The sequence below is a fragment of the Mus musculus genome, chromosome 8 (assembly GCF_000001635.26).
Source record: "Mus musculus strain C57BL/6J chromosome 8, GRCm38.p6 C57BL/6J".
NCBI lineage: Eukaryota > Metazoa > Chordata > Mammalia > Rodentia > Muridae > Mus > Mus musculus.
In genome coordinates this window covers 122,608,129-122,623,595 of record NC_000074.6, presented here as the reverse complement: position 1 = coordinate 122,623,595, position 15,467 = coordinate 122,608,129, and the positions used below count along the sequence as shown (strand labels likewise).

The following is a 15,467-nucleotide window of genomic DNA, read 5'->3' as shown; positions in this document are numbered from 1 at the left end:
GCTATGGAGTCACCAGAAATTCCCTGTGGAGACCTCTTAGGGTCATGTTAACACACACAGCTGACTCAGAGGCTCAGCAGGGTAGCCTCAAGAATCATCGGTACCCGTGTCTAGCCAAAAGCCAGCAATATGTTTCTAGATCCGCCCCTCTGCTGGAAGCCCCAGTAAGGAGTCAATGGATGTAGGCTGGCAGGCAGCAGTCCTGGGAGGTGAGGGCAGAGGGGCAACAGATGAACAGGGCTGGGAACTGATGTACCCGCCTACAGCCTACACCGCCAAGTAGATGTCACCCAGGTTGTACAGCTCAGCCTGAGCCTTCCTTGTGGCAACAAGAACCATCTAACTAGTGCCTGGCTATAATAGACTCCCACCTAGGCCTGAACTCTTAGCCCTCGGGGGTGGGGGTGGGGGTGAAGGGGGTCGGGGGAAGGGGTGGCTTGCTCAAACTGACCCAATGTATCCTGACATGCACAGTGCCACCTCTCCCTGAAATCTGTCCTTTTCATAGGACAATTAGGTAGCTTGAACAAGATCCGATTATCAGTTAGGTTCTATTGTCAGAGCTGTGGTCAGGGCACGCGGCATATCCAGGTGACAGGCAGACTCCAGGAAGCTCACAGCGTAGCCATGGTCATGTGAGTCCCTGCCCACCCCGCTTTGGGCTCTCATCCACCCTCCCCTGAGTGTTTCAGGGATGCAGCTGGTGAAGAAGACAGGAGATATTCAACCTTTGACCCCTCTGGTCAGTAGCCTAGCCCAAGCTGGGAGGCCTTCTTAATCTTTAGGGCTTTAGTGAAAGCAGCTGGTCAGGGGGAGCACTTAAAAGGGAGGGCCACGGGGTAGATGCAGCTGCAGAGGTAAGCAGACCCAGAGAGGCAAGGCTCCCCAGGTCCGCCCTCCTCGCCTACCTCACCTACAGATGGAGCCTTACCTGAGCAATGAGCTCTTCCCACCCCCCACTGAAGCCTGGCTCCAGACGGTCTCCTCAGATCCTGAGGCCCAAGGTTGGGGGGCCTGGGGCAGGACTGAAAAGACCTCCTTGGTGCCAAGGGCTGGGAGTAGAGCAGGAAGTGACAAGGAAGCAGAGGAAAATGAAGATGCGAGCTTCCTTCTCTCCCTGCTGGAACCAGAGAACCTGGCCAAGTCCCCAGTATTCAACCAGGTAGCACCCCGTCACAAACCGTGCAGGAAGGTGTGGACCTGGGCATGGAGGGAGGAGCACAGGTGACTAGGGGCGAAGGAGCCAGTGCTTCAGACCTCAGAGGCCTCTCTGACTAGGGGGAGGTATCCGGGCAGGAGAGGTACCAGGGGCCTTAGCTCCTAGTCCTGGACTATGGCTACAGGAACAACAGGGTGATCTTGGTTATCCCCTAGTAGCTATGGCTTTCTGCCGGCGCTGGCTGGCCACACCTGCCCTCCATTCTAGAGGGGCCTGAAGGCCATCTCAAACTTACTGTGGCGTGGCCAACAGGAGTTGGAGGCCATCAAGCTGAAACTGTGGGCCATGGAGCATGCTGAAGCCCAGCCGGAGCCACCCTGTGTACAGAGAAAGGCCACAGAGGAAGAGAGGGCTGAGGTCAGACAGCTGCTGAGCCCTGAGACCGTAGGTAGGAACCTGGGACTCTCGCCAACCCTGTCCTCAGATGGACAACTGTCCTTCTAAATCCTTGACCACTTAGCTAAGACTCTAAACCCACCTGTGTTCAGTGGAAGAGTACTCGGCATGGGCTGCATATGAGGACAATTGAGGGAATACTCTGAATCGCACCCACAATCCACAGTGTGACCGCGGGAGCCTGGGCGACCTTCCCTGGGGGTCACGAGGAATGGGCTCCTCAATGAGGTCCTCCCGCTAGTTCTGAGGTTCTCTCTCCCTACAGACTGCTTCTTCTCTAGGACCTCCAAGGAAAATGTGGAGGCTGACCACAGATCTGTCTTTGTAGGCAATGTGAGTAGAGAGGGGGGTGGCGTGGTCATAGCCCTCCTAGGGTGTCTGCCCCCAATTAGGGCATTTAGCTGGGCAGACCCCTCCACGACTGGCCTGGGTGGAGCTGGCTATGAGTTTGAGGCAGGAGGCTATGGAGTTGTAAATGCAAGTGTCTCCAAGGCCAAAGTGGGAGGCCTGGTGCAGAGGGAAGGTAAAACCCACGGGGCCGAATAGTGCCCAGGCCTTGACTGTTCATTCAACCGAAGGTGAGGTCAAGCATTCAGGTTTAATGGGCCACATACCCGGCATGTGCTAATTCCTGAGACCCAACCAGCTGTCCACACAGGAAACACTTAACTGTCTCTCAGCACTGAACCCTGGGCAGGAGTGGATACAACTTCAGCCCATGCCCAGCCAGGGGCCAACCAACCTTGGGGGGGGGGTCCCTCCAACCCCTTTCTGCCACAACGCCTCAGCAGGAGGGAGACGGGGATAGCCCAGCACTTATACCAGGTACCCTTTCTGTGAGCAGGTGGATTATGGTGGCTCAGCTGCAGAGCTGGAGGCCTACTTCAGTCCCTGTGGGGAGATTCACCGGGTCACTATCCTGTGCGACAAGTTCTCTGGACACCCCAAGGGGTCAGTGTCGGGCTATGGCAGGCTGGGCAGTGTGGGTGGGGCTGGAGCTAGCCCCTCACTCCTTGCTCCAATGTTCACCACCTCTGTCCTCCCCCAGCTATGCATATATAGAGTTTGCTTCGCACAGATCTGTCAAGGCTGCTGTGGGGCTGGATGAGAGCACCTTCCGAGGTCGGGTCATCAAGGTATGTTTCCCCAGGGGTCTCCATGCGCCTGTGGGCCACCACTGAGCCTTGTGCAATAACTCACAAATCCTCCACCAGGCTCGGAGAGGTTAGAGTGCCTGACCCTTTGTGCATCTTAGCTGGGTGGGCATTAATCAGAGTTAGGAAGTGATGAAAACTCTCAGACCTAGGGTGGGGCTTGGCGTGGGCGGGGCTTGGTGTGGGCGGGGCCTGCCAGAATGGGCCAGGAAGATGCTGGCTATTACCAGGATGTCCTGTGATCACATTTGCATCTGAGAAAAGTTGGAGGGATTATTTCAGCCTAAGTGATACCACAAGTCAGGAGCCCCAAGCCCTGGTCTCAGCCTGGGCCCTGGCTTCAGGCCACCCTGGCAAGAAGGGTACAGACCAGTGTCTTGGAGCATGACATGGGTTCCATCCAGGTACTTCCCAAAAGGACGAACTTCCCAGGCATCAGCTCCACAGACCGTGGAGGGCTGCGGACACACTCGGGCAACAGGGCTGCCTTCCTGCACGGTAGCCTCCATCGAAAAGCTCGGTTAAGAGCCCATGGACGGAGCCGGTAAGTGGGCCCAAGTGGGACTCTGAGTCTGGAGATCTGAGCAGCAAGATTCTTGGAGCCTGACCCTTATGCTGGCTGTAGCCAATCTGCACAGTGTCATGCTAAGGGAAGACTATTGTCCCTCACATGAGCCTTAAAGGTTGGGGCACTTGGCAAGGGGCTGAGGGGGAGGCCTCGTGGCTTCCAGCAGCCTGTGCAGGCTCTGTGTAAGCTTGCTCCCTGCCTGGTGGGGCTACTTGTTCCTGGGCACTAGGACTCTGCAGGCGACAAGCAGCCTCCTCTGGCCTGAAGCATAGGCTAACTAGTATAAACAAGGCTGCAGTTGAGCCCATGTGACAAATTCTAGCCCCAGGCTTCCTTCTCTGGAGTCACCCCCTCAATAAAGCAAAGGCGCCCCCAACAGTTTCTGGGCAGCTCGGTGGTAACTTTAACCCTGATGTTCTCCAGGCCTATCCCCTCTGAAGACAACTGAGCTGCCTTTGTTCTCCCCCACCCCCAACTCTCTGCAGGGGCCATGGAGGAGCACCACAGTGGTTCTCTCCCTACTGAAAGAACAGCCCAGTTTTTAAAGCGGGACCAGGAGTAAACTGCTGTCTCCACTCCCTCCAGATGGGGCTCCTAGCCTGGCAGCCCCCAAGGGCCTTTGAAGGTGCCCAGATCACCAGGTCCCAGTGGGAAGGCACTGGGCAGGGAGGGGAGGGAGGGGAGGAAGGCTCAGGGTATGCTGGGATTGGCATTCTCGAGTACTTTTAAAGAAAAATAGATATGTGTGTTAATAGTAGAATGTAAATTATTAAACTTGAATATATTTTAAGAACATGTGATCAGCCTCATTTCTTGATTCTCCCTCAGATACAGGTTAGCATTGACCCTTTCTCCAAGGCTCCCCACACAGAGGGTGGTAATGGGATATGGCATGAGTCCAGAGGGGGGGCTCTGGCTCTGCCTTCTGATTCAACCAAACTCCAAAACTCCATCGCCATAATTCTTCCTCCATGCCTCAAACTGGCTCTCTAGATACACCAGCACTTCACCTCCATCCTGCTGAAGTTATCTGAGCTGGTCAGGTCAAGAAGCAAAAGTGGGGCCTCTATGCTGAACTCTGAGTGTAAGAAGCAAAAGTGGGCCTTCTATGCTGAACAGTGTCTGTCTGTCTGTCTGTCTGTGTCTGAGGGTGTGTGTGTCTGAGTGTGTGTGGGTCTGAGTGTTTGTATCTCTGTGTGTATGAGTGTATATGTGTGTGTCTGTGAATGTGTGTGTCTGTATGTGTCTGAGTGTATGTGTATGTCTGTGAATATGTTGTGTGTGTGTGTGTGTGTGTGTGTGTGTGTGTGTGTATCTGGCAGACAGGCTACCCTGCTCTGCCACTGTACTCAGGAAGAGAGCTAGCCAGGCCCAGGTCTGCGGATACACACGCTAATCTGCACTTACCACCTTGCTGTATGTTAATGTTATCCTTAAGCCCCAGTAGAGCTGCCTTGCTTCTCCTGCTCCCCGAACCTGGAGAGCTCTGAGAACGAGCTGTGCCCTTTTCTAGGCTCCATCCATGCGTGACCCCCCCCAAGCCATTTTCACATGTCCCCTGTCCTCAGTGGATATCCCACCCCCCAATGCAACCACATCTTCACCTCCAAAGCCCAAAGGCAGCCTGTGACCTTATTGAAAAAAGATCTCTGAAGAAACGTAAGAATTAACTCCAGAGTCAGGTGTAGTAGTGCACACCTTTAATCCCAGCACTCAGGAGGCAGAGACAGGTGGAGCTATGTGAGTCTGAAGCCAGCCTGGTCTACAGAGTGAGCTCTAGCACAGCCGGGGCTACACAGTAAGCTCCTATCATCATCGCCATCACAATAACTACTACTCCAGGAGCATTCCAGACTGCCTGTGGACCACACATCCAACAGCGGGTGAGGCTTGGGACAGCTGTGAACAAGGGAGGCAGAGTCTGAGCTGAGGCTTGCAAAGAGTCGCTGCAGCTCCAGGAGCTGGCCAAGACCTAGAGTAGATTCTCTCTGGGCATGCAGGAAGTAGCCCTGCCCCCAGCTACTGTGTTAACTGGCCAAGGCAAGTTGGCCTGTGGTATCAATACAGTAGCCCCCGTGAGCCTGGACAGCCTTTTTATTTTTTTTTAACCTTTGGAAGCAATTGGTTCCATCCTGACCAGCTAGGAGTGACTGCCACCCAGTGGGCAGATGGTGAACAGCAAATTGGCCCTAGGGTGGCCTTGCGGGAAGCGGGGGGTTGGGGGGGGGGGAGGGTTCCCCAGTATCAAAGTAAGTGACCTGGCAGGGCCCTTGACAAGGATGATGCCTGCTCCTCTTCAATTCCAGCTTCAGGACTTCCAAGTCCCTGGCCTGGGTCTCCTGGCAGGATATTTGCTCCTGAGCCTTGGACATATATACATGCATAAGTGTGTGTGTGTGTGTGTGTGTGTGTGTGTGTGTTTGTGTGTGTATATATATGTATTTTTATATACACATATATATATGCGCCAAGTTTTACACATACATATATAAATACACATATACACACATATACATATATATACATATATGTATATGCCAAGTTCTCTTCTTGGGAAGGACCCGGGAGTTCTTCCTGATAGACCCAGGTCTGTCCAAGCCAAGGACAGAAGGCTGAGGTGCAAACACCCCTCAGCACAGCGTCTACACAGTAGTGAGAACCCTACCAGCCCTGCAGTCTCTGCCGTGAGCATTGTCAATGGCAAGCCACAGTTTCCCCTCTCAGAGTAAGGCGCCCTGGACCCAGGTCTGTAGAAGGACAGTACCAGAAGGGAAGACAGGCAGCTGATGGCCCTACAGACTACCTGCAGCAAATCACAAGCTAACCAGAGCCACCATCTTGGCTCCGGGGTGGACAGCCTGCCTCTTAACAGGCAGGCGGTGACCATGGTCTCCGAGGCCAACCTCAGGGTGGAATTCACCTGCAAGCCTGATGCCCACACCCAGGCGAGCAGAGCACATTATAAGCTTTCTTTGCTGAGCTTGATAGTGAGAAGACTCAATGTTCTCACACACAGTGCTCTTACACATAATCTGTCAGAAAACCCAAACAGGAGAGAGCTCTATGTTATTGCCTCACATGAAAAGCTGACGCAAGGGGGCTGGTGAGATGGCTCAGCAGGTAAGAGCACCCGACTGCTCTTCCGAAGGTCCTGAGTTCAAATCCCAGCAACCACATGGTGGCTTACAACCATCCCTAATGAGATCTGACTCCCTCTTCTGGTGTGTCTGAAGACAGCTACAGTGACTTACATATAATAAATAAATAAATCTTAAAAGAAAGAAAGAAAGAAAAGCTGACGCAAGCCGTCCAGGGCTGGTTCATCAGCCCAGACTTAGGCCCCTTTTGCTCCCTCATCTCGTCGTCTTGCTCTCAAGAGGGAGACCTAACCTCCCGCTTCCAGGCAGGAAGAGAGCAGAGAGCCTCGAGTGTTCTACACACCAGCCAGACCTACTTTTAAAGTATCTTTCCTGCAGGTTCCTCCCAGAACCACCTTTTACACATTGTAACTGCCTGTCCTGGTATGAAGAGGAAAGGGGGAGGGTAGCAACCGGCATTGAGCCAAGTTTCTCCAGGAAACCTGAGGCTCACTCTGTGAGGAGGGAAGACTGGGGCATAAGATGCAGTTTCCAGGGCAGCTAATACTCAGGGAGGGTGACCTCCCAAGATCCCACCTGACTGGTGCTCCTTCCTTCCCTTGCCAAACCCAACCCCCCACTAAAGGCTTTAACCAAGTCCATCTGGGCTCTGTCCATGTCAGTCAGCTGCATGTTGAACTTCTCAAAGCAACTTCATTTCTCACTTTTATCGATCAGGTGGGTGGTCTGGCTTCTCTTCGTACTGCATTTTGTAATAACCTTGTGCTCTTGGAGAGAAGCCCTGAGATGCAGAGATGGACTCTCTCCCACTCCACCCAGCTCACGTGGACAAATCCCAGCCTGCTGGGCCCAGGCATGAGACACTCTACAGCGAAGGGGAGGTCCTTGGCTGAGGACTTGGGGAAGCCAGAGACTCTGAAGACAGCATGGAGCCATGACAGCTAAAGGGGACTCAGGCTCAGGACAGGTCCTCTTGGCCTCTGCCTCTCCTAGGACACCAGTATTTAGCTACGCTGCCCGGAGGCATGGAAGAGCCAGCTTCAGGCACCACCTCCACACAGCCACAGGACTTCTGAGGAGAGCCTGGTTTGTCCCTGGGGATGCATGGCCTAGGAGCAGCACTGGGGACCTTGCTGGTCTCCATGCTCACAGACAGGAAAGGCTCCTGGAGGTTCTCCTCTGCGACATGGGAGACACGCTTTGCTGCTGTGTCCCACAGAGCTTTACACCTCTTACCACCCCCTGAGGCTAGCGCTGGGCACAGCACTGGGCTAAGGCTAGCAATGAATGGCAGATCCAGAACGTCGAGGGCCCTTGCCCAAGAAGGAAGGTGTGTGTCTGTCCGCCCTGGATCGTCTCTATTCTCTGAAGCTGGCTCTCGGCTCCCCATACCCTACACCCTTCTGAACCACCCACCTGCTCAGACAATGGAGGCCCACAGTCTCCTATCACAGCATCCTCCCCTATACCACCCAGCTGTGGTCACAGCCCCTACATCACTCTAGAGTCTCTGAGACCAGCTAGCTGGTCCTCAGCTGAGCCCTCTCTGCTGACACAGGACAACGTAGATCTCATCTTGTGAGGCCTTTAGTAGAAAAGCACAGGGGACACAGCCCTGCCCACAGGGTACACTCAGGGAGCAGAAAGGGAATAAATAAGTATCATCCAACAGGGGTGAACGCAGGCTTCTCTTCTGAACGACTGAGGCAGGCAGAGGTCCCCACTCAGCACACCTGGATCATCATGGAAGTCACCATGGTATCAAAGGCCCTGAGAAGAGAATCCAGATTTAGAGCAGGACGGGCTATGGCCCTGCCCGACCGGATCCTCGGGATTCTGGAGCTTTCCTAGGGTTCAGGGAAGCAGACTTTGTACCCACCATGCCAGGCAGTGACACCCACCACCCTTGCACAGCCTCCACAGGCCTCTTATTCCACAGATTTCCACAGCATGTCTCCCACGGTAAGGTCCACAGGGAGCAGGCAGGGATAAGCAATGAGCCCCACGAGCAGGCAGTGCTGTCTTTGCCCTGTATGGCTTAGGGACACCTGGGTTCTCTGTCTTAGGATCTAGGTGGACCCAAAATACTTGATGTCTCGGCTAAAGGAAGGTGCCACTCAAGGGCCTGCTTGAGCCACCTGTCAACTGAAAGCAACTCCTTGGGAACAGTCCCTGAAAAAGAAAATTCTGGGGCTGGAGAGATGGCTCAGCGGTTAAGAGCACTGACTGCTCTTCCGAAGGAAGGTACTGAGTTCAAATCCCAACCATTTATCATGAGATCTGATGCCCTCTTCTGGGGTGCCTGAAGTTAGCTACAGTGTACTTACATATACTAAATAAATAAATCTTTAAAAAAAAGAAAAGAAAAAGAAAGAAAAGAAAGAAAGAAAATTCTGGAAGCAGGTTTGCAGTGCCTGCATATGAAGTCCATGCCCCCTGATGAGGCACCTGCATGAGGTCCATCCAGCTGGAAGGGAGACACCCAAGCCAACACAAAAGGCACGCCAAGCAACAGGAGGACATTGCCTCCGAAAAGGGTATGCCACAGCATGAGCCCTTGCTGAGCCTTCTCTAGGTCCTCAGGTACCCACAGACACACCTGGGAGGTCAGATGGGTGAGCCTTGGCCCAATCTGCCCATACACACAGAGGTCTGTGTCAGCGCTACGTTAGAAAAATGGGGCTGACTGCTTTGAAATAGTGGCCTTGGGACAGGGCTCCTACGTGGTTCCCTTGCTTTCCTAATGACCATGTTATCAAAAAGCAGGTCCCACCTTGACTGGATGCGGTCTCCCGGGTTGTAGAAGGGGTTGCACATCACATCTGTGTAAGAGTTATGCAGCTTCCGGAACATCTAAAAGAAGAGCAAACGAAGCCGGGCAGTGGTGGCAAATGCCTTTAATCCCAGCACTTGGGAGGCAGAGGCAGGCGGATTTCTGAGTTCGAGGCCAGCCTGGGCTACAGAGTGAGTTCCAGGATAGCCAAGGCTATACAGAGAAACCCTGTCTCAAAAAACAAACAAACAAACAAACAAAAAGTAGAAGAGCAAACGAACACCGGTTAGATGAACGCACTCATGGGGCTGTTGCAGGCTTTTGCCTTCCCAGTGCGGAAAGTGAGGGGCAGATACCCACCTCAGCCCTCTGCACTTACACTGCGGATCTCGTTGTCCCGAAGGGCTGTATTGGAGGAATCCACGACCATGACAAATTTCACCTTGGAATTGGTCACATACCCATATCTGCACGGCTGGTTAAGGAACAAGCCTTGGCACAGAGGCTGTGTGACTGCATACGACACACACCGCATCACAATCAAGAGCCTGCAAGACCTTTGTGAACACTCATTTCAGAGAAGCCTAATACCTGGAGTCAGAGGAAGTGCCAGGCTTGGGTGGCTTGGCAGGAACCATGCAGGTGTGCACCTGAACTGGGGAACAGCCCAGCCTCCTTTTGAACTGATCCTGGGCTTGGGATGTTAACTTTTGCCATCAGTGTTAACACAGTGACTGCAACACCAGTGTCACTGTGGATAGGCTACAATTAATCCCCATGTGAATGTCCTTGGATTCTATGGTCTTAATCATTTGTCCAAAAGGAATGGCCAAGAATTTACAGCGTCACACGAGACTGAGCCTAACAACAGTATCATGAAACAATCGCCCTTGATTCAAAGTTGGTGGCCTCTAGTGAGCCCAGAGAAGCCCAGATTCCCACTATGTCAACTTGCATCCTCCTGGATGCTCAGACTTGCTTTTCCAGGGACTCTTCCAATTAAAGGGAGACAATGTCCAGAGGCTTCCATTAGCTTCGGGCCACCTGCCTGCCTGACCAGCTGAAACCCCTGACACGTTTTCTTTGCCAGCGTTTCCTCCCAGATCCTGCTCCGTGAGTGCAGGATGGGTGCTGAGCAGTGGTGGATACACCTTGTAGTCCTCGGTGGGGTAGAGCAGGCCCAGGTACAGCTCCCTCTGGTCCACCAGTGCTTTCCCCATGGCAGAGATCTTCTCGTCTACCACATCCAGAGACGTGTGCACCATGTAGTGGAACTTGAGCTCACTCTCTGTCGGAGTGCTTCGGATGTACAGAGGGTAATTCTGCAGGAAGAGATGGCAGCCCACCCAGTGAGTTCGGGCTCTAAGGGCAAAGTCAAAGCACTCGTGTGCTCTCAGCCTGACAATGACTCTCTACTGCTTAATGCACTGTGGCATGCTGCCTTCAGCGACATAACTGAACCTAAGGAAGACTGTCTGCAGAGAGTGGACTATAAAGATAAAACTGGGTGGTGTGGCACTTGCCTGACATGCACAGGGCACTAAGTCCAATTCCCAGTGCCAAAAAGAAAAGCAATATGGGACCAGAGATGTAACTCCGTAGTGGAGTGCTTGAGTCGCAGCATTAAGCCCTAGTTCTCTCACCTGTACCAGAAAGGAGGAGGAAGGGAGGGTGGAAGCAGTAGAGACAAATGCACAGGGGCAGGAAGTGAGCAGAAATGACTCCGGAATGCCAACCTGAGCACAGCCTAACAACATACCCTGACACTTCTCTTCCTAGGATCACCTCTGCCTCAACCACCAGCACACTCTGTAGTGTCATCCTAACAGCAGGGGCACTAGCTATTTCTTAACGTGCCACACTAGGGTAGTGGTCTGTTCTCAGTGCTTCGAGACATTGAATGAGTCTCCAAATCAGGACCCTTCAGCATAGATACTGGACTTCCTCCTCCTGAGTTTATCAAAGCAGCAGCTGCCTATGACATGAGTTTTGGTTTTGGTGGCCTCCTGGGGGTATAACTCCCTCTTTCATACTGACAGCTTCACAGCAGTCTAATCCCTAATGGCAGATCTCAGAAAAAGCCTAATAGGGATACAGGCTTCATGCAACAGGATATTGTGGCCCTCTGGAGCTGTCTTAGCATCCATAAACAGCTTTCCGGAAAGAAATGAATATATATGTTGGCCAGCAAGATGACAGTTGGGAATAGAGGGTACAAAGGGGAGAGGGATGCTGTCTAGAGGTTTGCAGGCCTTCACGGTGGAGTAGAAGGGTGCAAAAGACATGAAGGGGACTATCCTAAGGCAAAGAAAAGCACTTGGATTCTAGGCTGACTTGAGCCGCGCCAGGCTTATATTTAAATAGCGCCGGCTGGGCAGCCAGGGGACGGTCCGGAAGGCGGGGCAGAAAGACCGGACGCGGAAGGCAGCTGAGGCCGTGAAAAGAACGCGTAGAGCGACGGGTGGCAGGCTGCAGCGACCAGCTAAGCTTCCCGGGGGATCTCAAAACCCGGAGGCGGAGGCCTGCAAACTGGCGGCGGACGGCTGTCAGCTGTCAGCGAAAGCGAGCCGGAAGGATCCTGATCATAGGGCTTGGCTGAGGCTTGGAGCTCAGAGTTGAAAAGATCAAGACCATGGCTGGAAGGAGGCCCGCCGCCCGCCGCCCGCCGCCCGCCGCCCGCAGCCTCTCACGCACCTCCTTGGCGATCACCGCGATGCACACCGCCATATTGGCAGGCTGTGCGCCACATCATGTGACCCGATGTGGAGGCAGGCCCCGCCCATTCTCCTCCCACCGAGGCTCAGAGCCCGCCTCTCTCTACCATGGCTCCGCCCAGACTCTCAGGTCCGGCCTTGGTCCCGCCCCTTTCCCGTAAGGCCCAGCCCACTCCCTTGTCACTCAGACAGCCTAGGCCCCACCTCTCCCTCTTCTTTTCTCCGTGGCCCTGCCCCTCCTCTCATTCTGCCGCCAGGGCCCGCCCTACAGTCCAAAAGGAACCGCGGCAGGCTTGGGACTGGGTCTTGACTCCTCAGCGGGAGCTTGGTTTGCTATGGCGGCCTGTACCGCAGCCCAGCAGCTGCTGCTGGTACTGAGTGCCCTAGGACTCTTGGCCGCAGGTGCTCCGCAGCCCCCCAACATCGTGCTACTGCTCATGGACGATGTAAGTGGGGCCACGCGGCGGGGGGACACGGAAGACACAGGGCAGCCACACGGCGGATGAGCAGTGACCCGAGGGAGGCCCAGAGCCCGGTGTCACATCTTTCACTGTTTCCGCAGTGGGGGTAGGTGTTCAGGGAGGCCCTTTTCTTCCTACTTCCCCTCCCGAGAGCGGGCTGACATTCTCCTCCCCTCAACAGGTGGCCCTGCCTTGGTGCCCACCTCCAGCCTGACCTCTGGGGGAACTCTGACCACAAAGTCAGGCATAGAATGTCACCTGCGAGTGCAGCCTGTGGTCATTTATGAATTCTGCCCTGGGGCATATCTCCCTCAGTGTCCCTGTCTGAGAAATCTGTCGCCCTGAAGTGACATGAAAGCTTAGAAATCAGTCATGTAGAACACTAAGTCAGATGGAACTATCCAAACAGAACTAGATGGACTGTGCCTTCCTCGCAGTCTCAGCCTGCCAGCCCCACCTCCACCCCCACCCCCCCACCCCCAGACACACACTGTGGAGTGACATCTGTTGGCTATTGTTAGAATCAGAGTCACATCCAGTTCAGGATGATTTGAAACAAATCAGAGGCTAATACCGGCCGAGGCTAATTAATAGCCAAACCAGCCCTCTGCAGGGCCTTCAGACCTGTGCTGATCCACACTTACCTCCTCAAAAAGGGGAGAGGGATGCTGTCTAGCGATCTGTGGGCCCATCAGAATGGAGAGGTGCTATATATGTAAAATAAGTTGAATTTTAGAGACTTTTAAAAAAAGATTTATTTATTATTATAGATAAGTACACTGTCGCTGTCTTCAGACACACCAGAAGAGGGTGTCAGATCTCATTATGAGTGGATGTGAGCCACCATGTGGTTGTTGGGATTTGAACTCGTCAGTGCTCTTACCTTCTGAGCCATCTCGCCATTCCAATTTTAGAGACTTAATAGGAGAAAAAGAAAGTAAACATCCCACTTGATAAACATTAGCTTAGTAGTTTTTTATTACTAAGAAAAATACAGATCTAAAAAGTCCTGTACATAAGTCCCACCACCCAGAAGCCACTGCAGGAAACCCCTTCCAGCTTCCCGTTCTTTGTGGATGCTGACTGTTCACACAATGGATGTCTGGCTTCTCTGGCTCCTGTCCTGGTCACTAATAGCAGACTTTGCACAGTAATGAGCAGTACTGAAGATCTATATATAGAGAGAGATTTCATACATATATAGTGCCTTTCAGTATTAAGTCGTTTTAGGGCCAAATCGCACTGGCTCGGTTTGTTTGTTTCCACTGGTTTGATCCAGAAGTACTGACTACAGGCTCGTCTGTCAGTTTTCTGCTCTTTTCCAAATGACAGCCTGTGAGGAGAGGTCTTCTCTGACACTCCCTTGAGACTCCTGAAGAACGTTGAACTGATAGACTTTGGGTAACTGAGTTAAGTAAATGTGCTCTTAGCTTTCATTTTGGCGTCCTTACTTTTTGTGTTTTGTTTGCTTGCTCTCTTGCTTGCTTTTTTGAAATAGGGTCTTGCTAAGTAGTGTTGGCTGGCCTGAAACTCACTCTGTAGCCCTGGCTGGCCTCAAACTCAATGCAATCCTCCTGCCTCCACCTCCCCAGTGCTGGGATTGCAAGCATGAGCCACCAAACCTAAAGACTTACCTAACTGCTTTTCTGATGTGGTGACTAGGAAATAAAGTCACATGGAAGGTCACAGTGCATTTCCGTTGGGCAGCTCCAGCTGAGTAGAGAGGTTTTTAGGTAATGGAATGTGACAAGCAATGACCAACGGTTTACCTGAAGGTGGTTGACTAGGAACCACCACCACCTACCTTCTGGATACCCGGGGGCTGTGACAGGAGGGTTCTTTGGAGTTGAATCCCAGAACATTGTACAAAACCCGGGTCTTGTCACGTAGAGACTTTTGATACAAATAACGGGAAAGGAACTCAATTAACTTCAGCAGCACTGGGAATCCCTGGCTTGACCAAGTAGACAACAGGGCACTCTGGCTTAAAGCAGGTAGCTTCAGGCTTCCCCTTTCATAAAGCTGCTGCTGTCTGTAAGCTGGCCCCTGGGAGCCCTGTGTCAGCCTCATGCCAGCCGCAGGCAACTCCCAGCTCACCTACTGTCAGCAACCTTAGTGGGACAATGGCTTTTGCTGACTTGGGCCTACTTCTAGGCCAAGCATGGGGAAGGGGTAGAGAATCTTCCGGACTGTCCAACAGGGAAGCTAAGTCCATCTCTTGAAAGGACACCTAGGTAGGGAGGCCTCCTGGGTTTCTACTTGACCTACTCCAGGTTGCCTGTGCCAGAAGAGGCAGGGATACCAGAAGGTGAGAAAAGTCCCGAGGTGCTCACTAGGCACAGATAAGAAGGTACAGCCTCAACAGTCCAGGAGCCTCCAGACTAGTGCCTTCTCTCCATACCCCTCCCTTCGGCCCTCTGTAGCTGCCTTTGCCAGGCTAATCATGTCTGAATCTGCAACGGGTGCTTATGTGTGTCTGGCTTCCCGAATATGCCACGGCTCCCATCTTGGCACTGTCTGACTGTCTCAAACTTAAATTCTTCAAGGATGGCCACTGACTCTAGACTGGTTGGCTATAGTCCTGTCCTACTCTGGTCATGAGTGCCAGCGGGCATGGTCTGGGTAAACCCAGTTTGTTTCCTGAGTGCCGTGGGGGTCAGGGGTGGGCATGCTTCCCAGGCTGCCTGCAGAGGAGAGAAAGAGTCAGAGGGGACCATAAGAGGGAGAGAGTCAGGCCATGGTCAGGGAAGTTTAGCTGCTCTGACTGACTAGCAATCAGGGGCTTTTTTATTTATACAAGTTTCACAGAACAAAAGCAAACCAATGATTAACCAAAAAGTACAGATCATAGATCATGTGTTTGATTATTTATAACACGTCCAGGGTTACAAGTTCAGTTACAATTAGAAAATACAAACAGAACAGATTTTATTCTTATTGTCAACCCTATAGCTCCAATTTAAAGAACTAAAGAATGTCTCCTCCAAGGTGGACATGTTTGTTATTATATGACAGCTTGCTTTATAGGCTGGCTGTGCTTGTAGGCTTTTTAAAAGTTATTATTTTATTTTATTTTTATGTGCA

The 15,467-nt window shown here is 52.7% G+C and overlaps 3 protein-coding genes and 1 non-coding gene across 9 annotated transcripts in view; 3 read left to right on the top strand and 1 right to left on the bottom strand.

Moving 5' to 3' along the window:
* The first annotated feature begins 860 nt into the window (after window positions 1-860).
* Pabpn1l (poly(A)binding protein nuclear 1-like) lies at window positions 861-4,125 on the top strand. Its single transcript, NM_001007462.1, has 7 exons — window positions 861-1,162; window positions 1,472-1,607; window positions 1,881-1,948; window positions 2,460-2,566; window positions 2,664-2,751; window positions 3,174-3,313; window positions 3,823-4,125. Exons 1-7 carry the CDS (start codon window positions 920-922, stop codon window positions 3,860-3,862), a joined length of 822 nt encoding a protein of 273 aa, NP_001007463.1. The 5' UTR covers window positions 861-919; the 3' UTR covers window positions 3,863-4,125.
* Window positions 1,221-1,331, top strand: Mir6396 (microRNA 6396). The gene has a single exon (NR_105821.1). It is a non-coding gene; the product is annotated as a microRNA 6396 (primary transcript).
* A 3,879-nt stretch (window positions 4,126-8,004) lies between the features above and the next one.
* On the bottom strand, window positions 8,005-11,970 carry Trappc2l (trafficking protein particle complex 2-like). The gene is made up of 5 exons (NM_021502.2): window positions 11,903-11,970; window positions 10,358-10,530; window positions 9,588-9,675; window positions 9,209-9,288; window positions 8,005-8,205 (listed from the first exon to the last, which is right to left on the bottom strand). The coding sequence occupies exons 1-5, from the start codon at window positions 11,933-11,935 to the stop codon at window positions 8,160-8,162; spliced, it is 420 nt and encodes a 139-aa protein (NP_067477.1). The 5' UTR covers window positions 11,936-11,970; the 3' UTR covers window positions 8,005-8,159.
* The window catches only part of Galns (galactosamine (N-acetyl)-6-sulfate sulfatase), a 33,465-nt gene continuing 29,892 nt past the window's right edge, over window positions 11,895-15,467 (top strand). For 2 of the 6 annotated variants that reach the window (XR_387755.2, XR_387756.3), the window contains exon 1: window positions 11,895-12,368. Coding sequence is in view for 3 of the 6 variants with exons in the window: in XM_006531177.2 (XP_006531240.1) it covers window positions 12,258-12,368 (111 nt within the window). In the remaining 3 variants the exon portion in view is untranslated. The remainder of the gene's footprint in view (window positions 12,369-15,467) is intronic. The other 4 variants (NM_001193645.1, NM_016722.4, XM_006531177.2 and 1 more) reach the window with 3 other exon arrangements.